This window comes from Schistocerca americana, chromosome 11, assembly GCF_021461395.2.
Source record: "Schistocerca americana isolate TAMUIC-IGC-003095 chromosome 11, iqSchAmer2.1, whole genome shotgun sequence".
Classification (NCBI taxonomy): Eukaryota; Metazoa; Arthropoda; class Insecta; order Orthoptera; family Acrididae; genus Schistocerca; species Schistocerca americana.
This window is the reverse complement of record NC_060129.1, coordinates 75,681,256-75,708,024: the sequence shown is the minus strand read 5'-3', so window position 1 is coordinate 75,708,024 and position 26,769 is coordinate 75,681,256. Positions and strand designations below refer to the sequence as shown.

At 41.2% G+C, this 26,769-nt stretch overlaps 1 protein-coding gene across 1 annotated transcript in view; it reads left to right on the top strand.

Annotated features, from left to right (window-relative positions):
* Window positions 1-26,769, top strand: part of LOC124553818 (serine/threonine-protein kinase Pink1, mitochondrial) — a 120,844-nt gene that overhangs the window by 5,783 nt on the left and 88,292 nt on the right. Inside the window, exon 2 of the mRNA XM_047127801.1 lies at window positions 8,855-9,026. Coding sequence (XP_046983757.1) covers window positions 8,855-9,026 — 172 coding nt within the window. The remainder of the gene's footprint in view (window positions 1-8,854; window positions 9,027-26,769) is intronic.

The window sequence follows — 26,769 nt, the reverse complement described above, 5'->3', positions numbered from 1 at the left end:
TCACTCTTTGTCTTTAAATATGCTATTAACATTATTTGAAAGGCATGGTCAGCAGTTGCATCATGACGGAGACAGTAGCTGATCATACAAATGCTGATATTCTGACATTATTTGCCACCAAAATAGACAACAAATGGATGTAATGTGACCTGACTATACTCCCAATGAAATCCTTGCAGAGCATATTGAACAACAAATGAATAATTATGAGCAAAATCCATCAATATAATTAACCCATTTTCTGCAAGATTTCTTTTTAGCTCCTTAAGGTATGAACATTGGTGTTTTGACACAAAGTGATGGCTTCTTAAACTGATAATTTTCAAAATCGGTGCCTCTATGAAATCTTCAACGGTTCTGACATGTCTCCAATGTGTGTGTGTGTGTGTGTGTGTGTGTGTGTGTGTGTGTGTGTGTGTGTGTGTCAGTATTGACCCATTGCTTGCTTTCCATTGTTTCTTCAGGGTCATGGTCTTTAAAAGCGTCTTCAAGAAAAGCCTCGTATGTGATCCAGAAGCACCACCTGTAGTACACCATTTCAGCCTGAGCGTACAAAATTAATGAGAAACTCAGCTGATTTCCACATTGCTTATTGTAAGCAATGAACATTTCTTTCAGGTGACAAAGGAGCAGGTGTTTCTGCGTATGAATCTTTTCCTCATTTATTCGTACTGCAACACAATCCTTTTTGCCTGGCCATAACCAAGAAAATTAATTACCTTCAAAAAAAGTAAGGACTTTTTGTTTTACTTCATTACTGAGCTTTTTCCCTTTTCGATTTGCAGGTGTTGCCAAAATTCCATCTTCCATCTTTAGTTTCCTGATCTTCGTCACCATTTAAGTTGAACAGCAAATTAGCAAATTCTTTGGCCCCCCTCCCCCCCGCTCCCCCTCCCAACAGCCCAGCTTTTTCTGACCAGGGTCAAAATTTGAACTTTACTGCAATTGCTTGAAGTCTGAACCTTAATCTTAAGTTCTTCAATTAAGATTCCATATCTTTACATTTTTGCTTGCCACCCTTCTGTTTGTATTTGAGTAATATCTACTGCTCTACCAGCAGCTGTGACAGTTACCTTAAAATGCTATGTATCCCATTGGATCCCTTTTGCTGAGCCGTTGAAGCTTTAGTGGTGTTCCTCAAAGCAATCATAATGAAGTATTAGCAGTAAAGCAAGCATGAACAACATCCATGTCTTCAGTGGATAGTGATTCTTGCTTACCCTAAGGGGGTGATTTCTTTTGGGCCACTTCATCTCTACATTTGATACAAATTTTCTGACAAGGTTTAAAAACCTTAGTAACTTCAACCTATCACTCATCTCAATAGTTACGTGTTTTTCTTTATTGAATGTGTTCCAGGAAGTCTTCTGCAGGAATTAAATTTTGTCATCAACAAGGCATTATGGTATGAATAAATTTGGGTGTCTTCAGTAAACTCAAGCGCAGACCTATGTCATAGAAGCTCCTTATCGATTGGTGACATTTCGTTAACTGATTGTAGTTGACTTTTGCCATAATAGAATGGTGATGACTTAAGACAGTCAGCTCCATCTGATCCACCAAATTAGCAGGATACTAGGGTCTCTTGGTTATACAAACCTGTAACAAGCAACTTTGAAAGCTGATGAATATCCTGGTTTGAAGCATATAATATTAAGTCTTGTTTGTATATAAACCATATAAATTAGGCTGTCAAAACAATTGTTTCAGTGTGTACCTTGAGCTACAACAGTGATTGATTATTCAAACACTGAGTACTCAACACGAAGATTGTGCGTTACCAACACCAAAGATTACACCGCACAGAGGAGTGCCACTGTGAAAATTGCCTATAATGAAAGCAACAGTTGAAAGTGGTGATTCAGCAATGTATCACTGCTGCGATGATAGTCTTCAAAAACTATTGCTGCATTATAATGTCAATGGAGACAATGTAAATGCATATATGCACCACCATGCATTGTAGGGTTAAAACATCATAAAGCAACATAGCATTCCATTACAATCTTCTAGATTTTATACTCTTAAAGAGCCTTTTCTGAGGTTTTGTTATATTTATATTCCATATCTATACTGTAAAATAATGTAAAAACATTTCTTATTAGCATAGTTACATTCCATAAACTACAGGCAAGTCTTACAATATTAAGACATAACAATTACACATTTCTTGATTTACAACTTCAAATTGTATTAATTTTTTGTTTATTGATAATCCATTTTCCTTACTTTTGTTATATATTCTTACTCATCAAAATTAAAGATCCAGAAATTAAACAGTATAGCTCTCAAAGCTTAAAACATGCTCTTTCCAGCTGTGGCAAGAAGAAGAAGAGAGGGAAAAAAGGGGAGGTTGAACCAGACACAGTTGAGATATTTCCCGCCAAAAATATCTTAAAATTTGCATGAAGAAAACATTGAACAACTTTGCAGACACATATCTTTTCATCTAAGCATTCTATGTTATTAAATTTGATCCATATATAGACATCATACATGGGAATAACACTGTGAAGTTTTGGTGTGATTGGTTCATATGAAAAGTAGCAGTGCTTAGTCAAACCTTGGCTCCCAGAATAGTGCGACGAATTTTTTATTCACTTTAGACGCTTGTATCCATATTTCGGTATGGTTAAATCCCTATTTTTGCCATGGTGTGATTCAGCAAAGCAAATGACCAAATGTTTCCTAGAACTTTTTTAAATGCCTAGCAAACTTGTCACATTTTCACCTTTGTCCGTGATACGAAGGTGAATAGCCTCTCTTTAAAAGCTCCTAAAAATTTAACCACTAAAGATACTGAACTGAAATTCGGTATATAACCACCAAGGAGCATATAGAACCTTCACACCAAATTTCATTAGGTTTGGAAGTGGCTGAGTAGGGACACTTTCTAATATCAGTCCTGTTGACGTGGAATGACCCATTAGGCAATTAGATGCTATAAGTAGTAGAAGAGTTCTGCTATTTGTGCATCAAATAACTGATAGTAGATTTAGAGAGATTGTAAAATACAAACAGGCAATAGCATGTAAAGCATCTCTGAAAAAGGAACTTCTTTAATATTAAATATAATTTTAAGTGGTAGCAGTTATTTGCTGAAGCTGTTTGCAAGTGTTGAGCCTTGTACTGAAGTGAGCACGGATAACAAAGGGTCAGACAAGAAGAGAATAGGAGCTTTTTAAATGTGGGGGTACAGAAGAAATTTGGGTTAAAATAAGTGTTGGAACCCACCCCTCACACACACACACACACACACACACACACACACACACACACACACAAAGTGTGTCACTGATCTGTAGCATAGTCCCAGGTCTAGGTTAGCCAATGAATTTTAAATCAGAAAATCTGGTTGCGTTAACAAATTGACCAGTAGCAAAACCTAATGTTTACATCCATGCTGTATTGGAAAATGTAAGGGGAGGTGTGGAGGGGGGGTCCCAATACATAATTATTACTGAAATTGAAAATGAAGTAACTTACGAGGAGGTACTGAATCTAATCTGGGATAGAATAATTTGTGGCATAATTTAACTAAAAGAACAGTGTAGTTGAGAGAACACGTTCTGAGACATCAAAGTCATCAGTTTGGTATTTTAGGTTTTTTTGGGGGGGAGAGGGGTGTACAATTTTTTAGGAGAAGCCAAGGTTTGACTACAAATGGAAGTAGGTTTGATGTAGTCACACAGAGATGAAGAGGCTCTAATAGGATAACCTGGCACGGAGAGCTGGAGCAAAGTAAACCTTGGACTGAAGATTAAACCAACCATTCTCCTTTCATATGGTAGTTGTTTATATTGCCTGTTCTAATTATGCCAGGTAAAGTGACTTTTGGTCTTTGGAACAATGTAAATATACAGAGGGGTCCAGAAAAATGTAGACATTCTTTGATAATTAATATCTTTGGAACAAAGTGACTTATCATTGCAAGTTTGCGCAGTAGTTCAGTCCATTATTTTCTTGACAGATCTTGCCACACGTTTTGCAGCAGATGACATTACAGCAGTCAATGAAGTAAGATTCTCATGTGAGCTATGCAAGTGCTACTGGTAGTACAAAAATGTAATGTAGGTATAACAGCAATTTGGCGTAATGTGTATGGAAGTCGGCCACCGGCACGTGTAATAATTTATTATATTCGGGACAAATTTGAAGCTGACAATACTGGTCTGGATATGTGTAAGGAAAGGTCTGGCTGACCAACAAGATCAAGTCCAGCTTCCAGCGTTGCTGTGTTGCACCATTTTTCTAGGTCACCTCAAAATCGGTGAAGCAGGCTGCACATGAAAGTACGTTAATCCAATCAAGTTTACAATGAATCTGAAGACTGCAGAGTTGTGGACACTGTACCTTCCGAGATCACTTTGCGCTATGAATGAGGACAACCTGGATCGAAGGATGGAGTACTGCAAGTAGATTGAAGGCACGCTTCACAAGGATGAACGGTTTGCGGGGATGGTTATCTGGTCTGATGAGACACTATTCAAACTTAACGGCACTGTAAACCACCAAAACTGCATGTACTGAGCTGCTGAAAATCTTCACGTTCACATGGACAAACGTCTTAGCCTACCGGGTGTTAATGTGTGGTGTGGACTGTTATTGCGCAGTTCGATTGGCCCATCCTTCTTTGAAGGTGCCATAACTGGTGAGGTGTACCCTCGTATGCTGCAAACATCGATTTTACCTGCCATTTGAGAGGTGTTTGGAAACGAAAGATTTTACTTGCAACGAGATGGCATCCCACCTCACTGCCACAGAGATGCCAGAGCCTGCTCGGATGAAAATCTACCTGGACGAAGGGTAGGTCGAAGAGGAGCTGTAGAGTACCCACTGTGCTCTCCAGACTGTACAACTCTCTACTTACCTGTGCGGACGTTGAAAAATGTTTATCAACAGAAGCTAGCTACAGTGAATGAGTTAAGAGAAACCATAGAGGCATCTTGTGCGGCTATCACAGAGTCAACAGCGACAGCTGTAGTTTGGTCGACAATTCAGTGTTGACTGCTAATGGGGATCACTTTGGACACACAAAATAACCTTCACCTTGTGCAAGAGTTGTAATGGAATGTCATTTTGTTCCATTAATATTGACTATCAGAGTGTGTCTACATTTATCTGGACCCCTTCATACTCTGATGATGGTCATCAAGTAATTAGAATATTTGAGGGGATTATTAGAACACTTGGTTACATTAGTAAAGTTTCTTTGCACTGAAGAGTATAAGAATAAAGTGGAGTCTTTTTTCACAAAATTGTTTCGAAAGGAAGAGTAGAATCCATAGGCTCTTGATACACTTAACAAACTGATCAAATCAGATGTGTCCAGAGCACACAGAACTTCATTGTTTCTGAAAATCCTATAGCACCAATTTCTTTCAGCCCTTTACCTGCTCCACCGAGTTTTCAACTGGTACGGTACCTCTTGAATCAGCACATTTTCAGGGTGTGCTTCCAGTGCTCGCTACTGTTATATTTAAAATGGGTGGATTTATATGGCAACACGTGTGTACTAGTTTGAAAAATATTTTCTTTCACATGCTAGATGACAAGAAAGTTTACAAATCTCTGGGAGACAGTTCACTATTTCACTACAGTCAATAGGTTTTCAGCCTCTTTAGTGTTCATGATTTAAAACTTGTTTGTATGTTACCAAATTCAACAACTCCATGTCAGACACTGGATGTCACTTTCTAGAGGCTTCGGAGGGATGCGTATGAGGAGTGGCAGAAGTTCGCAGCTCACCGAATAAAGGTTATTAATCTACAATGGAAATCTAGGATAGAATAATGACAGCATTATGGAAAGGATAGATTGCTGCTCACCATATAGTGGAAATGTTGAGTCGTAGAGAGGCACCACAAAGCAAGTAAGCATTTGGCCAAAAAGCCCTCTGAATTGACACACCCCTCGCTGCCCCTCCTCCCTCCACACACACACACACACACACACACACACACACACACACACAAAGCAGCTATGCATGATGGGAGAATCAGTCTGGCTGATGGCAGTAAGTGGGGGCTGGGTGGGGGAGGAATGGTAGGGTAGGGGTGTGAGCATACAGGGACGAGTTGGGGAGAGCGTAGGGCAGTGAATTGCAGTCGGGATGTTAAACAGAGGGCAGGATGAAGGAAGTGCAAAAGGAGAGATATAAAAAGATGTGGTGCATTGGTGGAATAGAAAGTTTGTAGTATTGTAATGAGAACAAGGAAGGCGGTAGGTAGGTGAAGGACAGAGACTATCTAAAGGTGAGTTTACACCTGTGCACCTTACAGCACACGGAAGTAGACGTCCCCAGTGCAAACACAGGTGTGAATGGAATCACTAGCACATTCATGTTAAGGAAGTGGCATGCAACCTACACACGTGCCTGTATTTAGCGTATGGGCCAAGCATTCACACAGCAACTAGCCGCAAGGTCTTCAGGTGTAAAAGCACCTTAAGGTTGAAGCTAGCAGGCCTACGGGATATATTGCAGGGAGAGTTCCCGGCCACGCAATTCAGAAATGCTTGTGTTGGTAGAAAGGATTCAGATGGCACAGGCTGTGAAGCAACCATTGAAATTAAGAATGTTGTTAGGCATTGTACTCAGCAACCGGGTTTTCTAGCTGTTTCTTGGCCATTTGTGCAGACCGACAGCTTGTCGGTTGTCGTGCCTACATAAAATGCAACACAGTGGTTGCAGCTCAGCTTATAGATTGCATGATTGGTTTCACACGTAGCCCAGGTTTTGATGGCATAGGTGATGCTTGTGACCGGACTGAAGTAGGTGGTGGTGGTGGTGGTGGTGGGAGGAGGTATTGGAAAGTTTTTGTGTCAAGGTCATATTCCTGGGATATGAGCCATGAGGCAAGGGGTTGGGAACATGGATAGTGTAGGGATGGATGAGCATATTGTTTAGGTCTGATGGATGACAGAATGCCACTGTGGGAAGGATAGGAAGGACAGTGGATAGGGCGTTCCTCATTTCAGCTCATGACGGGAGCTGGTGGAAACCCTGGTGGAGAATGTGATTCGCTTGCTCCAGTCCTGGGTGGTACTGAGTCACGAGGGGATTGCTGTTCTGTGGTCGGATGATGGGACTTTGGCAGGGGGTGGGTGGCTGGAGAGATAAGACACGGGACATCAGTTTCTGTACAAGGTTGGAAAGATGATTACAGTCTGTGGAGGTCCAGTGAGACACTCTGTATATTTCGAGAGGGACTACTCGTCACTACAGGTACAACAGCCACAGGTGGTTAGGCTGTATGGAAGGGACTTGTTGGTATGGAATGGGTGGCAGCTGTTGGAGTGGAGGTACTATGGGTAGTTGGTAGTTTTGATAAAGACGGAGGTACTGATGTAGCCAACTTTGAGGTGGAGGCAAACATCTAGGAAGGTGGCTTGTTTGGTAGAGTAGGACCAGATGAAGCAAATGAGGGAGAAGGTGTTGAGGTTCTGGAGGAATGTGGATAGTGTATCCTCAGTTCTGGAAGAATATGGATAGTGCCTCACTCTTGATTGTGGAGAGTCAGCAGTAGCATTTATACAAATTGGTAGGATTACGAAGTTGGATACTGGTTTTCATATGTACCTCTTGTATTGTATGTTTCTTGGAATGTGACAGGATATTTTGGGATATTGCTTCATATTCTAATGTTGTAGTGTGGCTGAGGGTTGGCAAAACTAACAAATGTGAGTGGAGGAAAGCTGGCTGTGGTAATTGGTTGATCTGTAGCATAGCTCAGTGATTTGTTTCAAAGACTTTTTGTGGCATTTTCAAAATTTCCAGATTATGGTTATGCAGGAACCTAAAAGTATGTTTAAAATTTTATGGAATGTTTAGTTTTATATAACAAAATCCTGGGAGAAGAAACAATACAAGCAAGAGTATATATTTGTGTTCATTGGAAGTTCTCTAAGACCAGGATAGAAAGACACTGATATTTGTGAGACAAATTTGAGGTTCTCACAAAGTGTATAGAGTGGAAGAAGCTGACGTCACAGTAGAGCCTATGAAGGACATTTTATCAATTTTACCAATATTTTCTATTGATGCAAGTGGTCTTAGAAGAAAAAAAAACTAGTAACACTAACCTATGTAATGGCATCAAATGTAACTTATTATGTGAAACAGTTATTCTGTTATAAATTTTTATAATCAGGGCAAGACTTTGTGCTTACCCTGTATTTTATAGGCATCTTTATGTTTTCACTATGCACTCACAACTGAAAAGAGCGATGTGACGTGATCGACGGGCATGCTAAAGACACTATCCAACACATACATGCAAAGCTTCATCAGATTTTCACTAAAACTAAACTAAACTACTCCCGAACAGGCCATGAGGGCCCAACGGTACTGACCAGCCGCCGTGTCATCCTCAGCCCATAGTCGTCACTGGATGTGGATTGGCGGGGCATGTGGTCAGCACACCGCTCTCCTGGCCTTACGTCAGTTTCCGAGACCAGAGCTGCTACTTCTGAATCAAGTAGCTCCTCACTTTGTCTAACAAGGGCTGAGTGCACCCTGCTTGCCAAAAGCGCTCGGCAGAACGGATGGTCACCCATCCAAGTACTAGCCCAGCCCGACAGTACTTAACTTCGGTGATCTGAGGGGAACCCGTGTTATCACTGCGGCAAGTCCGTTGGCATCCGATTTTCACAGTGGTTTCCATTTCGGGACTGATCGGAATTTACTTTCTGAATATCCTTTGTAGATAATATTGGAGACACACAGTTTGTGTGTGTGTGTGTGTGTGTGTGTGTGTGTGTGTGTGTGTTCATCACAAAAGTAGCTTGTTTTGTTACAAACTATAGACAACAGACAAAATCTTTTATTAAATATGTGAGCTGCTTCTCATTCCAGGAAGCCGTGTCGAAACTCCAGTGGTCCATATCGCAGCTGCAGAGTGGCTGTCATCCCAAGGCAGATCTGGACGCGTCTGAGTGTGTGAGTGGACTGAAAGACCTGGACGTGGGGCCCATGATCGCTAAGGGCTGCAGTGCTGTCGTGTATGCCGCGAAACTAAAGGAAACAGGTAAACGTGGCTCTTAAGCCGTTCATTGTTAATGCATTGGAGAAATAAAATTTAATTTGGTATCCTGGCACTTAATGTTCTGTCAAGTGAATTTTATGTTAGTTTCTCCCACATTGTTTCTTTTGCACAGTTTATAGTTTGAGAATGTTAACTACACTACTGGTCATTAAAATTTCTATACCAAGAAGAAATGCAGATGATAAACGGGTGTTCATTGGACAAATATATTATACTAGAACTGACATGTGATTACATTTTCACGCAATTTGGGTGCATAGATCCTGAGAAATCAGTACCCAGAACAACCACCTCTGGCCGTAATAATGGGCATTGATACGCCTGGGCATTGATACGCCTGGGCATTGATACGCCTGGGCATTGATACGCCTGGGCATTGAGTCAAACAGAGCTTGGATGGCGTGTACACGTACAGCTGCCCACACAGCTTCAACACGATACCACAGTTCATCAAGAGTAGTGACTGGCATATTGTGACGAGCCAGTTGTTCGGCCACCATTGACCAGACGTTTTCAATTGGTGAGAGATCTGGAGAATGTGCTGGCCAGGGCAGCAGTCGAACATTTTCTGTATCCAGAAAGGCCGCACAGGACCTGCAACATGCAGTTGTGCATTATCGTGCTGAAATGTAGGGTTTCGCAGGGATCGATGGAAGGGTAGAGCCACGGGTCGTAACACATCTTAAATCTAACGTCCACTGTTCAAAATGCCGTCAATGCATACAAGAGGTGACAGACGTGTAACCGATGGGACCCCATACCATCACACCGGTTGATACGCCAGTATGGCGATGACAAATACACGCTTCCAATGTGCATTCACCGCAATGTCGCCAAACACGGATGCAACCATCATGATGCTGTAAACAGAATCTGGATTCATCTGAATAAATGACGTTTTGCCATTCGTGCACCCAGGTTCGTCATCACGAACAACATCGCAGGGGCTCCTGTCTGTGATGCAGCGTCAAGGGTAACCGCAGCCGTGGTCTCTGAGCTGATAGTCCGTGCTGCTGCAAACGTCGTCGAACTGTTTGTGCAGATGGTTGTTGTCTTGCAAACATCCCCATCTGTTGACTCAGGGGTCGAGATGTGACTGCACGATCCGTTACAGCCGTGCAGGTAAGATGACTGTCATCTCGACTGCTAGTGATACGAGGCCGTTGGGATCCAGCACGGCATTCCGTATTACCTTCCTGAACCTTCAGATTCCATATTCTGCTAACAGTCATTGGATCTCAACCGGCACGAGCAGCAGTGTCGCGATACGATAAACCACAATCGCGATAGGCTACAATCCGACCTTTATCAAAGTCGGAAACGTGATGGTACGCATTTCTCCTCCTTACACGGGGCATCACAACAGCGCTTCACCAGGCAACGCCGGTCAACTGCTGTTTGTGTATGAGAAATTGGTTGGAAACTTTCCTCATGTCAGCACGTTGCAGGTGTCGTCACCGGTGCCAGCCTTGTGTGACTGCTCTGAAAAGCTAATCACGTGCATATCACAGCATCTTCTTCCTGTTAGTTAAATTTCGCGTCTGTAGCACATCATCTTCGAGGTGTAGCAATTTTAATGGCCAGTAGTGTATGTTCTTTGCATCTGCAAGGTGAGCCTGTGCAGGATAGTCAATGTGAGGGCACCGTGTAGGGGTTGTTAAATTATAAGATACGCAGTGTGTTTGGAATTTCCCATTACAGACTTCTAGGACTTTTATAGTGGAGTGAGTATATAATATTTTTAATACGAACGCATGTCCTGAAATGTACTGTTTCTGTTCTATGACACTTTCAATTCAGATGTATGACGTGTCCACAACTGCTGGGGCAAAGAGAATGTGCATCTCCGATACAGTAAATGTGGTTCGGTACACATTTTAGGGATACACAGATGTTCTCCTCTTGCATGACGAAGCTCGAGATAATGGGAGAGCTACCAGTCGGCTGTACCACAAACGTTTTCCGCAACATAGCGTGCCACTGGACAAAGCTTTCGCCCGAGTTACACAGTGGCTCCAAGAAACCGGTACCCTGACCGTGCTGAGGCAGGAAACTGGTGCTCCACAGCAACACCACATGCCCGAATTTGGAGATGTACTACATCGCATTGAACAAAACCTATCAACAAGTACTCAAACAATTGCACAGGCAATGGGTGTTAGTCACAGTTTCATCTGGGATGTTCTGCGTGAGCAGCAGTGGCATCCATACCACTTACAAAGGGTACACACTATCAGTCCAGTCAATTTTGTGCAGCATGTTACCTACAGCATACGATTCCTTCACTATTGCATCGACACACCTGTTTCCACTTGTTCACATATAAATGTAAGCTCATTAGGGACCATGTTCTGTATCCACAAAACGGCCTTGTCTGGGCAATTAAAACCCTCGTGCCATGCATTTTCTACATCTACATACATACATACGTACATACATACATTCATACTCTGCAAGCCACCATGTGGTGCATGGCAGAGGGTGCGCTGTACCACTACTAGTACTTTCCTTTCCTCTTGCACTTGCAGATAGAGTGAGGGGAAAATGGCTGTCTACACGCCTCCGTTGTTGTTGTTGTTGTTGTTTTGTTTGTTGTTGTTGTTGTCTTCAGACCAGAGACTGGATTGATGCAGCTCTCGATGCAACTCTATCCTGCACAAGCTTCTTAATTTCCAAGTAACTACTGCACCCCACATACTTCTGAATCCACTTAGTGTCTTCATCTCTTCGTCTCCCTATACAATTTTTACCCTCCACACTGCCCTCCAATACCTATCGCCTTAAAATAGGACATTTTCCCCACATTCATAAAAGAGCTGACTGCGTTCCCACGGTTCAGTGTTGGTCCGAAGGGCTTGTATGTGATCGAGACACTAAACATTTATAATGTCATCTCTCTTGGATGCCTATGTGCTGCTTACGACAATTTTGTAAGGCCTGCGTGTTATAGGCAACTATTAATATCGCCATTGTTTGCCTTGATGTTGTAACCTGTATGTGTCCTAAAGTATGTAACTAAATTTATATGTATGCATGTTATATAAGTGGAATCCAAGCCCACTGTTATAGTGTTTTCTGTCCTCCCTAGATCCGATGATGGCGCCGAATCCGGTAGTCGGGGAATAATAAGAATTCCTGCATCTTGGCTACCAGTTTATTGTTTTATGTAAAATATATAGTATAAACAGCTACACACAAAGGGCCTGACACACAAGCAGTGGTTCGCAGACACCTATCATGTGTAAGACCTCTGCAATTGGTCAGTTGCTTTGACAGTTGCCCCACACGAGCAATTTGCTGAGCAGTTTCAACCACTCTTATGAATGCTGTTGTGGAGAGAAGTTCTACTATAAAAAACAAACTGCTGTGTTTAACAGTAGTTGCAATTGGCCTTTATATCCCTAAGAACATGTGAAGAAAAGCGGGGGGATTGTAATTTAATTATTGCATTTTCAAACGATTTTCTTCGGAACTGTAGGTTATTTTACAGAATATATTACAGTGGAACCTCTCTTAACGAGCACTTCCAGTAACATGCAATTCGCATAATGAGCAAAACAAACGGTGTAAAAAAAAAAAACAAAACAAAAAAACCCTCACTTAATGAGCGATGTTTCACATAACGAGAGATGATGATTTAGTTTAATGTCACCAGCCATTTGCGCGGGGGAAATGTTCAACAAAATGAACACCTTTCATTGTTGGCAGCGACATATGAACAAAGTCTTTACTACGTATTGTAGTCTGGGTTTAGTGCTCTTTCTGCTAACATCTTAGTGCAGCCTGTGATCTCACATTTTTTCTAAACTTTTGTTCACACAGTGTTTTTTGTGTGCAAATTTTAATAACCTCTGTAAAAATGTGTCTGAAGATAAAGCCGAAAGATTATGACCATAAGAGAAAGAAATTTACCTCAGAAATGAAACATAAAATCATTGAAAAATGTGGACATGGTCCGAGTGTTGCTGATTTATCATGCACATAGTCAGTCTACATAAACTATTTGCACTATCCTCGAGAACAAGAACAAGATTAAAGAGATAGGGGGCTTCAAGTGGAGTGACAAGACTACCTAAACAACGGTGTCATATTCTGGACGATATAGAAAAGTTGCTCCTTATATGGATGAATGAAAAGCAATTGCAAGGTGACACTTTAACGAGAACATCATTTGTGAGAAGGCAAGAATAATTTTCGTCAACCTCGTTAAGAAGACGCCAGGATCATCAGTGGCGGAAGAAATGTGTAAGGGAAGCCGTGGTTGGTATCGGACGCTTAAGAGAAGAACCGACAGTCACAGAGTTGTGAGGTGCGGCGATGCATCCAGCTCCGATACAGAGACAGCAGAGAACTTCATCAGCAACTTTGAGATGCTCGTAGATCCTGAGGGTTATCTACCACAACAGGTTTTTAATTGTGACGAGGCAGGTCTATTCTGGAAAGAGATGCCGAAATATACCATTGTAACAGCAGAGGAGAATGCATTCCTGGTCAGAAGCCAATGAAAGACTTTCTGACACTATTATTCTGTGCCAATGCAAGTGGTGATTTGAAAATTAAGCCGCTTCTTGTTTACTACTCAGAAATTGCGCAAGCCTTCAAGAAGTGTAAAGTCCAGAAGAGCAGTTTAGATGTGATGTGGAGGTTCAACAACAAGGCTTCGGTGACACGTGTTTTTTTTAAATAAATGAAATGTTTGGTTGAGATGAATCTGCCACTCCATGTCATGGTTGTGATGGACAACACTCCTGCCCATTCTCCAGGCCTACGAGAACAACTCCTTGAAGACTTTCAATTCATCAAGATCAGATTCTGCCACCCAACACCACGCCCGTCATGGACCAGGAGATTATTTCTAACTTTAAGATGCTCTACACTAAAGCACTCTTTGAGCATTGCTTTGAGTTTGACTTTAGCTACCAATCAAACTCTGAGAGTTTTGGTTAGCTACCAATCAAACTCTGAGAGTTTTGGAAATATCATTTCAACATCATTGCCTGCGTGAAGATGATGGAAAATTGTGGGAAGGGGTTACCAAAAGAATTCTCACTTCTGCTTGGAAGAAGCTATGTACCGGAGTGCATTGTTGAATGTGACTGAGGTATTTGAGTCAGTACCTGTGGAGCCTGTACTCAATAAGACTGTGTCTTTGGCCAAGAATACAGGGCTATAGGAGGATAACAACGATATCAGTGAGCTTGTTGAAGATAACAGCCAAGAAATGACCACCAAAGAACTGATGGAATTGCTATGTGTTTCACAGCAGGAAGTTGTAAAGAGAAGTTCTTCAGAGGGTTGGGGGGGGTGGGGGGTGGTAAAATTAAAGCAGCAATCTTCTGATGCAATAAGAGAAATGCCGAAAGCATGGGTATTGCTTCCACCATACATTGAAAAATCATTACCCCCAATAAAGCAGTGTCTAAGTGTGCCATAAATTTATTTTATGGTAATGCTGTGTCGCATTTTTGCCAAGTCTATTGATAGCTTCTTAGTAAAAATAATTATTTATGTATCATGTATGTAATTTTCTTTGAATAAATGGTATGAATTAAATAAAACTTTAGAACTTTTCTGCGTGACACACATTATCATATTTTACATTTATTTATATGGGATAAATTGTTTCGCTTAATGAGCATTTCGCACTAAGAATAAGATTCTGGAATGAATTATGCTTTTTATGCGAGGTTCCACTGTACGTTTTTCACTGATTCTAAATGGGTTGTGCACCTCTTTCCAGTCTGCTGATACAAATCATTTTTCATTCGATAATCCTCAATTCCCTTTTCATTCATTAATCTTCCAGTTTTAACTACAAATGATCAAGTAGTTTGATTTCTAACATCAGTGTGGCCTATAGAAATGTCAATAGCAGCTCTGCTGCTTACCATAACTTTTATTAAACATTGTATTAGGGAGAGTTAGATTATACCAGTAAATCCAGTTTCATTAAAAAATCGAACCCCTGTGTTCAAACATCTGCTTCAAACATCTGATTGCTTTACAAATGAGTTAATGTTTAAATATATGACGTTAAACATGAGAGAACATTTTTTGAAAAAGTTTAAAATTATGCTTAAACTTGTTTGGAAGTTAGTAAATGCTCTCATTATGAAACACTGGGTAAATATAGCCTGGTCGGTTTGCACTCCACCATAAGCAAAAGCAAGTTTTTCATGCATCTCAATGTTTATGGCAACATATCTCCTGAAGTATGTATTGCACTGAGACATAATTTTGCAGATACCTTCAACGATATATGTAGATACTGTGCGCAAAGTGTGTGGTGAATGGAGTTAGTACTAAATAAGTAATAAATTAAAATGTCATGCTTGATGTTAGTTTCAGTGCACGCCGTTTTAAGTAGAATGTGGTTTTTCGCACATCTAAATGTCTTTTATGCCAAAGGGGAATTTCACAGTAATTATTTTTTAGTTGACATGTGACAAAAAGTTAAACTTACCATAGCTCTTGTATTTAGTAATTGGTATGTACCTTTCAATTTACAAAAATTTAAACAACTGATACAAGTAGGATAACCATTAACGACAAGTTACAATTTTATTTTTGTATGTAAAATATATCATCTTACATTTGTTATGCATGTGACAGAGAAGAGGGCTAGAAAAAATTGTTTCGGTGATTTGAGAAAAATCTTCTGAAGTTTAATGTATAAGTTTTTACTGGTAACCACAACCTTTCATTAAGATTCCATGGTAATGGAGACTATTTTCATACTTCTACAACTACATCTACTAACTGCATATCGTTATAGATGCTAATCCAAATTAGCCATCTGACACTTTGTCCTTATGAAACTTAATTGTCATAGATTTTGAAAGTAATAGGATATATCACAAGAACACTATAAAACAAGAGTAAAGTCTACGAATTTATGAGGCAACCCCATGATGAGAGCCACATTTCACACAAAGATGTCAAAATGAAGTCCACAATTACTCTATAAGGCTACATTCACAGACAGACATTAAATTCCAGACCGGGCAACAGTGTACTTACACCAGCTACTGAACATACATTGTAGCAAGAAACCCAACAGCAATAATCAGTCAGTCTCTCCAGTCAGTTGTTGGTTCAGGTGAAACAGACATTATACTGGTACCATCAGTCAGAACATAAACATTCTTGTCATTTGGTCTCACAAAGGTGGCATTCTTACTTTCTACAAAATGTCTCCTCTATCTCATCATCTACATTTGGCATAACAACTGAGGTATTACGTGGGCCCATATTACACTCGGAATTGATAATTGGTGATATCACAGACAAAGAAAGCCTTAATAACATCACATGTATCATTTACAGTGACTCAGAGCTCTCCTTTCATGATGTTTCACCCACAACTATGTCTTCTTTTATTGGTGACAGTTCGCAACAAATTTGCTCTAGTAGCACTGCTTGCTCATGGGTGACCTAGGTAGTGCTTCCTTACATCTGCAGACTCCTTTTCCCAATGCTTGAGGAAAACTTTTACTAGTGTTTATGTCTTGTCGCTGCTTGTTAATTTTTTCTTGCCCTCACTGACAATATTTCATTTCTGTTGCTCTTCCCGCCCTGCCAGTGTTGCACTAGTTTTCTTCTTTTGTCGATACTTCCTGCTTCACTTTTCTGTGTTTTTCTTCTTCACCTGCTAGCTTCTTCCTCCAATTTTTCCAGCTTACTTTCCCAGGTGTATGAGATGCGACCCTACTGTTTGGAGTAAGAATAAGCTTGCCACATATATGAAACTTGAACAATGCTACACGTCATATTTCAGGAACAAACAATATTACTTGAGAATTGATGGTTCAGGTAGATTCAATTGGTGATGATGAAATTAAGCACATAGAAGTTCTCAATCCAGCACAAACTGTTTCACAGTTTCAGCACAAAAAATTAGCTTAGATTGTTAGACGTGTGACGAGAACTGCATGTCCAGATTGTTGGCAGCCATTTCATATAATTTGGGCAGTATTTCCAGACAAGATTCATGATGCCAGGTGCAACTATGAACAGTACGAACTTTGGAAAATACTTTCTGCTTGCTCTGGGCGGATAAAAAGTCACATACCCAACAGGAATTAAAAAATTTTCATGTTTACTGTTACAAAAGTCGTGGTACAAGAATTTCTGATAGTTAATTTTGTTGTACGAAGAGTCATTGCGAAAGTCGTGGCAACTATAACTTGTCTCAAAAATGATAACAAATGAAGATATTCTGAAATATGCAAGTGGAATGCTATTTCATATGTAAATGTGTGTCTACCCACGGAGCAACTGTTTGGTACAGTAGAGCAGCATTTTCTACCGTTTCCTCTAGCTTCTGGTGGCATTGTCATGAATTACTTCCACAGTGAACTGCAATCTTTATGATAGAGTGCTGTTATAGTCAGGTAATATCTGTCCCAATTGGTTGCTCGACTCACAATGTGGTCTCTCTTCACGCTCCTCTCTCCTGCAAAGTACTGCCATCTAGCATCGCATCGCATCACATTACTGTGGATTCTTGCGAAGACTCCTGATTCCGTGAAATCTGCGTAGTTTGTAATATACTGTTGTATGCTGTTGCAATTGACAATAAAACATTTTTTGCAACAACAAACTTTTTTTGTTTTTATGTGGCAATACCGGTTCCCATCAGATCGCCAAAGTTAAGTGCTGTTGGGCTTGGCTAGCACTCGGACGGGTCACCGTCTGGGTCGGCAGAGTGTCGTCGGGAAGTGAGGTGCGCCCAGCCCTTGTGAGGACAGTTGAGGAGCTACTTCATTGAGAAGTATCGGCACCGGTCACGAAAGCGGACAGTGGCCAGAAGAGCTGTATGCTGAACACATGACTCTCCGTGTCTATGTGCAGTGAAGTCTGAGGATGACATGGCGGCTGGTCAGTACCATTGTGACTTTGAGGCCTGTGGGTGTTTGTTTTTGTATCTTTATAGTGTTTGATCCAGTTGATATGGGAGAAGGAGACACTGCCAGAAGAATGGAAATTGGCTATAATGTGCCCAATATACACTACTGGCCATTAAAATTGCTACACCAAGAGGAAATGCAGATGACGAACAGGTATTCATTGGACAAATATATTACACTAGAACTGACATGTGATTACATTTTCACGCAGTTTGGGTGCATAGAGCCTGAGAAATCAGTACCCACAACAACCATCTCTGGCCATAATAACGGCTTTGATACGCCTGGGCATTGAGTCAAACACAGCCCGGATGGCGTGTACAGGTACAGCTCCCCGTGCAGCTTCAACGCAATACCACAGTTCATCGAGAGTAGTGGCTGATGATTGTGATGAGCCAGGTGCTCGGCCACCATCGACCAGAAGTTTTCAGTTGGTGAGAGATCTGGGGAATGTGCTCGCCAGGGCAGCAGTCGAACATTTTCTGTATCCAGAAAGGCCCGTACAGGTCCTGCAACGTGTGGTCGTGCATTATCCTGCTGAAATGTAGGGTTTCGCAGGGATCGAATGGAGGGTAGACTCACAGGTCATAACAAATCTGAAATGTAACGTCCACTATTCAAAGTGCCTTCAATGCGAACAAAAGGTGACAGAGATGTATAACCAATGGCACCCCATACCATCACGCCGTGTGATACGCCAGTATGGCGATGGCGAATACACGCTTCCAATGTGTGTTTGCTGCAATGTTGCCAAACGCCGATGCGACCATCATGACGCTGTACACAGAACCTGGATTCAACCGAAAAAATGACGTTTTGTCATTCGTGCACCCAGGTTCGTCGTTGAGTACACCATCGCAGGCACTCCCGTCTGTGATGTAGCGTCAAGGGTAACCGCAGCCGTGGTCTCCGAGCTGATAGTCCGTGCTGCTGCAAAAGTTATCGAACTGTTCGTGCAGATGGTTGTTGTCTCGCAAACGTCCCCATCTGTTGACTCAGGGATCGAGACGTGGCTGCACGATCCTTTACAGCCGTGCGGATAAGATGCCTGTCATCTCGACTGCTAGTGATACGAGGCCGTTGGGATCCAGCACGGTGTTCCGTATTACCCTCCTGAACCCACCGATTCCATATTCTGCTAAGTCATTGGAACTCGACCGATGCGAGCGGTAATGTCGCGATCAGATAAACCGCAATCGTGATAGGCTACAATCCGACCTTTATCAAAGTCGGAAACGTGATGGTACGCGTTTCTCCTTCTTACACGAGGCATTGACGACGTTTCACCAGGCAATGCCGGTCAACTGCTGTTTGTGTATGAGAAATTGGTTGGAAACTTTCCTCGTGTCAGCACATTGTAGGTGTCGCCACCGGTGCCAACCTTGTGTGAATGCTTTGAGTAGCTAATTATTTGCATATCACAGCATCATCTTCCTGTCGGTTAAATTTTGCGTCTGTAGCACGTCATCTTCGTGGTTGTTGTTGTTGTTGTTGTGGTCTTCAGTCCTGAGACTGGTTTGATGCAGCTCTCCATGCTACTCTATCCTGTGCAAGCTTCATCATGTCCCAGTACCTACTGCAACCTACATCCTTCTGAATCTGCTTAGTGTATTCATCTCTTGGTCTCCTTCTACGATTTTTACCCTCCACGCTGCCCTCCAATGCTAAATTTGTGATCCCTTGATGCCTCAAAATATGTTACCAACCGATCCCTTCTTCTAGTCAAGTTGTGCCACAAACTTCTCTTCTCCCCAATCCTATTCAACACCTCCTCATTAGTTATGTGATCTACCCATCTAATCTTCAGCATTCTTCTGTAGCACCACATTTCAAAAGCTTCTGTTCTCTTCTTGTCCAAACTATTTATCGTCCACGTTTCACTTCCATACATGGCTACACTCCATACAAATTCTTTCAGAAACGACTTCCTGACACTTAAGTCTATACTCGACGTTAACAAATTTCTCTTTTTCAGAAACGATTTCCTTGCCATTGCCAGTCTACAATTTATATCCTCTCTACTTCGACCATCATCAGTTATTTTACTCCTTAAATAGCAAAACTCCTTTACTACTTTAAGTGTCTCATTTCCTAATCTAATTCCCTCAGCATCACCCGATTTAATTTGACTACATTCCATTATCCTCGTTTTGCTTTTGTTGATGTTCATCTTATATCCTTCTTTCAAGACACTGTCCATTCCGTTCAACTGCTCTTCCAAGTCCTTTGCTGTCTCTGACAGAATTACAATGTCATCGGCGAACCTCAAAGTTTTTATTTCTTCTCCATGGATTTTAATACCTACTCCGAATTTTTCTTTTGCTTCCTTTACTGCTTGATCAATATACAAATTGAATAACATCGGGGAGAGGCTACAACCCTGTCTCACTCCTTTCCCAACCACTGCTTCCCTTTCATGCCCCTCGACTCTTATAACTGCCATCTGATTTCTGTACAAATTGTAAATAGCCTTTCGCTCCCTGTATTTTACCCCTACCACCTTCAGAATTTGAAAGAGAGTATTCCAGTTAACATTGTCAAAAGCTTTCTCTAAGTCTACAAATGCTAGAAACGTAGGTTTGCCTTTCCTTAACCTTTCTTCTAAGATAAGTCGTAAGGTTAGTATTGCCTCACGTGTTCCAACATTTCTGCGGAATCCAAACTGATCTTCCCCGAGGTCCGCTTCTACCAGTTTTTCCATTTGTCTGTAAAGAATTCGCGTTAGTATTTTGCAGCTGTGACTTATTAAACTGATAGTTCGGTAATTTTCACATCTGTCAACACCTGCTTTCTTTGGGATTGGAATTATTATATTCTTCTTGAAGTCTGAGGGTATTTCGCCTGTCTCATACATCTTGCTCACCAGATGGTAGAGTTTGGTCATGACTGGCTCTCCCAAGGCCATCAGTAGTTCTAATGGAATGTTGTCTACTCCTGGGGCCTTGTTTCGACTCAGGTCTTTCAGTGCTCTGTCAAACTCTTCACACAGTATCTTTTCTCCCATTTCGTCTTCCTCTACATCCTCTTCCATTTCCATAATATTGTCCTCAAGCACATCGCCCTTGTATAAACCCTCTATATACTCCTTCCACCTTTCTGCTTTCCCTTCTTTGCTTAGAACTGGGTTTCCATCTGAGCTCTTGATATTCATGCAAGTGGTTCTGTTCTCTCCAAAGGTCTCTTTAATTTTCCTGTAGGCAGTATCTATCTTATCCCTAGTGAGACAAGCCTCTACATCCTTACATTTTTCCTCTAGCCATCCCTTCTTAGCCATTTTGCACTTCCTGTCGATCTCATTTTTGAGACGTTTGTATTCCTTTTTGCCTGTTTCATTTACTGCATTTTTATATTTTCTCCTTTCATCAATTAAATTCAATATTTCTTCTGTCACCCAAGGATTTCTATTAGCCCTCGTCTTTTTACCTACTTGATCCTCAGCTGCCTTCACTACTTCATCCCTCAGAGCTACCAATTCTTCTTCTATTGTATTTCTTTCCCCCATTCCTGTCAATTGTTCCCTTATGCTCTCCCTGAAACTCTCTACAACCTTTGGTTCTTTCAGTTTATCCAGGTCCCAACTCCTTAAATTCCCACCTTTTTGCAGTTTCTTCAGTTTCAATCTGCAGTTCATAACCAATAGATTGTGGTCAGAATCCACATCTGCCCCTGGAAATGTCTTACAATTTAAAACCTGGTTCCTAAATCTCTGTCTTACCATTATATAATCTATCTGATACCTTTTAGTATCTCCAGGATTCTTCCAGGTATACAACCTTCTTTTACGATTCTTGAACCAAGTGTTAGCTTAGCAATCTTAATAGCCACTAGTGTACGAGAAGGGAAGTACTATGGAATCTGGTAACTGCAGAGGAATCAGCTTGTTGAATGTAATATATAAGGTACTGTCCATCATTATCCTCAGAAGATTGCAACCATTCATAGAGAACAACATACAGGAGTACCAAGCTGGCTTTCGACCGAACCGATCAACAATAGATCACATTTTCACACTAAGACAATTGTTCGAAAAACACTGGGAATATGATAAAGATAGCTACAGCCTGTTCATCGATTTTCAATGCGCAGGAATAGCCTATACAATGCAATGCGTGACTCCAGAATCCCTGAGAAGCTAGTGAGAATGGTGCAAGCGTGTATGGAAGGGTCAAAGGCAGCAGTACGTTTCCGAGGAGCCACATCAGAAACATTAGAGATTGGACAGGTCTCAGACAAGGGGATGCTCTCTCATGTTTTCTGTTCAATGTCATCTTAGAGAAAGTAATAAGAGTGTAGGCAACAAGAATGGGCTGGAGTTTAGATGGACGGTAACTTCAGTTGTCTCGCGTATGCAGATAACATAGCACTTATCAGTGAATCAAAGCACGAGTTGAAAGGAATGTATCAGAAAATGGATGATCTTGCACATAAGATAGGGCTCAAAGTGAATAAAGACAAAACAGAGTTCGTGCAGTTAGAAAAAAAAAGAGCAGGAAGAATTTCTTGAGATAGATGGCAAGATGTTCAAGAGAGTACACCAGTGCAAATACTTGGGATGTTGGTTTACCACGGATGACAACATAAAAATAGACATCGAGGCCAGAATAGCAGTGGGAATATGTATTCCCTCAGAGAGATGCTCGGCTCTAAATCGTTCTCAGTGAACACTAAGATGAGAATCTACAACAGAGTTTTATGCCCAGCAGTAATGTACAGTTCAGAAATATGGAGCACTACTAAGCGAGAAAAGAAAAAACCATTAATATTTGAAAGAAGAAGAAGAAGAATAATGAGGAAGATATGGAGACCAGTTTTAGACAACTGAGAATGGTGGAGGAAAAACTAGGAAATCTACCTTCTGATGTGACAACGAACTATACTACAGAAGAGCAAAAGAATACAATGGGTGGGCCATGCCAGGCACTGCGTCAATAGCAAAGCCTACAACAGGCAATGAACAAACAGCACGTGGTCAGAGGAACTGCCATTCGTCAGTGCCATCTGCTGTGGCAATGATACGTTTTTGCCCTTGCATTTATTGGTTTTGTTAATGTTCGCCCTATAGTTTAATATAGGGGTCATCTTAACATTTACAGGTGAAGCTTTGGTCATAGAAGTTTCGTTCAAATTTATTTTGACGAGTTCCGAAAGGTATATCTTGGCAAATAGTACTATTTGTTTGAATAGGTTCGAGATTTCCCGATACGCAGAAGCACTCGACGCAGTATCGATCTTGCTAGATCAATCGCGTGACTTTTGACTCGTGGCACTATTGCAGTGAAGTGATACACGAGGAGCTATGAACTATAGGCACTACAGCAATCTCGGGCTCTGCTTAAAAACTGACAATTTTGTGAAACACAGGAGGAAATAGCATTACATTCGATCAACTCTCAAATTTTCATTGTATTTGAATTGGTTTGCAGTAGAAGTTATCATACATATATGGATACCGTACACGTATATTGATGCTGCTCGTTGAGTACAGGTAACATTCGGAGATGAGAATCTTGTCCTTCAAAAACCCATTACATGATTCTGAACCCAAGTCATTATTTTACTTGGTTATGAGAAACTAATCATTTACGAAGTGAGTTGCAAATGATAATTCAGTAGCTGTTGTCGTATTAGTATATTGGGGCGGGGGGGAGGGGGGTGCTACTAGGTTTTAATCTGATTTAGATCAAGATGGTGCATTCAGATCAAACAAGGAAAAAATAATTCAGAATGAAATATCTATCAAACAGAACAAATGACATTAAAGTGAGTGCAATGGCTATCACAAATTAAGTTGTAGTGAAGAGACCCATTGTGGAGATAGTACCAACAGATGTGGGTCGAGCAAAAGTTTGAGATTTGGACCGAATCTTGACTGCGATCTTTCGTTTGTGTGTTAGCTGCTGTTGTCGCGTATGACCTGCCCACCTAGAAGATATAGCTGTCCATGTTTCAGTTTTGTTAAAGCACAACACTATGGAAGGCTCGGAGGGAGAACAGGGACAAGATTTTAGCAGAGAACTGGGTGTGGCGAGGGCAGTGGTGAGCAGGAAGCAAATTTTGTCTCGCTGACAACTACGGGAATCTATACTGTGTACTTCAGTTGTTTATGGACATCTATCACAGTTTACCTGAATCCATTTGTAGTTAGAATTGAACTGACTTTAAAATTGGACAGGTATTCGACAATAGCATACATTTCTGTAGCAGATGCTAAAAGTATAGACGACAAGTGGTGTGTCAGCTGCTATGGGAGGATGACAAGCAGACGATATGTTTTGTAATGAAAGACATTGTAAGATTCTCACATAAGTACAAAAGCGAAATCTGCTGTATGATACAAAAGAAAATCAACATATTTGGAAGAAACAGTCAAATATTTGTGAAAAGGAAGATGCAAGTTTCACAATTGCACTGCTAGGCTGATGGCAATAATGATAATGTGCTACATTGAGCGTAGGTGGAAGAACATGGGGCCCAATCAAGACATCACTGACAATGCCTGCCCAAACGTTCACAGAAAATCTGTGTGGATGACGTGATCTCACAATTGCGTGCGGATTCTCGTCAGCCAACACGTGTTGATTGTGAAAATTTACAATTTGATCATGTTGGAATGAAGCCTCATCCGTAAAGAGAACATTTGCACTGAAATGAGGATTGACACATTGTCGGATGAACCGTTCGCAGAAGTGTACCACGGACGACAGACTAAGCAAACAAAAAAGACAGTAACATTAATAATTAATGTAAAGAAATTCTTTTTGTTTATTTTATTTCTTCATGTGTTATCAAAATGTAGACAATCAATAAATGGTATAAGTTTAGAATAGGTGTATGGAAATTTTTAAACAAATATGTTAACATCAATAAAAGTTTATTTTGATTAGACAGAACATTTTAAAAATTAATTTTTCTCGAGGAGCCTCTTAAAAAAAGTAGGGTTGTCTTGTATTCAGGGTCGTCTTATACTCGGGTAAATACGGTAATCTTCGGTAATCTTAAAAAACTGAAATTGGACAACATAGGTGACATTGGCAAAAAAGCAAAATTTGGCAAAAAGATTAAATTGAATCTGGCAAAAAAGTAACACTAAATCTGCCAATAGAATTTGTTGAGCAACTTAATAATGCCATTGCACCGTCTAATTGACAGTGTGATGAAACATGCCGCTCTTCATTAGATCTTCTCTGTCTGTTCTGTCAGGCCTACATAACAAGGATCTCACACAGATGAACCGTACTGAAGAACCGGTTGAACAAGTGCCTTGTAAGCCATTTCTGTCGCGGGTGACTCTGTCTGGCATTTGCTTTTCTTAAGTTTTGTTTTATGTGGTCACTATACTAAAGATAACTCTGCATAGTTACTGCTAGATATTTTACACTAGATACTTTTTCTAACAGTTTCTCATCAATAGTGTGTGTATACAGTAGTGATTTTCTTTTCTTTTGCACACACAGGTTGTTACATTTATTTATGTTCCGTGTTAGCTACACTTTTCATCAGTCCTCTGCAAGTCATTCTGAAAATAGATACTGTATCCTGGTATTGCTACGTTCTCACAGACAACCACATCAGCTGTGAACAGTCTTAAGCCACTTCCGACGCTTTCTAGTCGATCATTTATACAGGGTGTTACAAAAAGGTACCGCCAAACTTTCAGGAAACATTTCTCTCTCTCTCTCTCTCTCTCTCTCTCTCTCTCTCTCTCTCTCTCACACACACACACACACACACACACACACACACACACACACACACACACACACACACACAAGAAAATATGTTAAGTGGGCATGCGTCCGGAAACTCTTACTTTCCATGTTAGAGCTCATTTTATTACTTCTCTTCAAATCACATTAAACATGGAATGGAAATACACAGCAACAGAACGTACCAGCATGACTTCTAACACTTTGTTACAGGAAATGTTCAAAATGTCCTCTGTTAGCGCGGATACGTGCATCCACCCTTCGTCGCACGGAATCCCTGATGCACTGATGCACCCCTGGAGAATGGCGTATTGTATCACAGCCGTCCACAATACGAGCACAAAGAGTCTCTACATTTGGTACCGGGGTTCCGTAGACGAGAGCTTTCAAATGCCCCAATAGATGAAAGTCAAGAGGGTTGAGGTCAGGAGAGCGTGGAGGCCACGGAATTGGTCCGCCTCTACCAATCCGTCGGTCACCGAATCTGTTGTCGAGAAGCGTACACACACTTCGACTGAAATATGCAGGAGCTCCATCGTGCATGAACCACATGTTGTGTTGTACTTGTAAATGCACGTGTTCTAGCAGCACAGGTAGAGTATCCCATATGAAATCATGATAATGTGCTACATTGAGCGTAGGTGGAAGAACATGGGGCCCAATCAAGACATCACCGACAATGCCTGCCCAAACGTTCACAGAAAATCTGTGTGGATGACGTGATCTCACAATTGCGTGCGGATTCTCGTCAGCCCACACGTGTCGATTGTGAAAATTTCCAATTTGATCACGTTGGAATGAAGCCTCATCCGTAAAGAGAACATTTGCACTGAAATGAGGATTGACACATTGTCGGATGAACCATTTGCAGAAGTGTACTCGTGGAGGCCAGTCAGCTGCTGATAGTGCCTGCACACGCTGTACGTGGTACGGAAACAACTGGTTCTCGTGTAGCTCTCTCCATACAGTGACGTGGTCAACGTTACCTTGTACAGCAGCAACTTCTCTGACGCTGACATTAGGGTTATCATCAACTGCACGAAGAATTGCCTTGTCCATTGCAGGTGTCCTCGTCGTTCTAGGTCTTCCCCAGTCGCGAGTCGTAGGCTG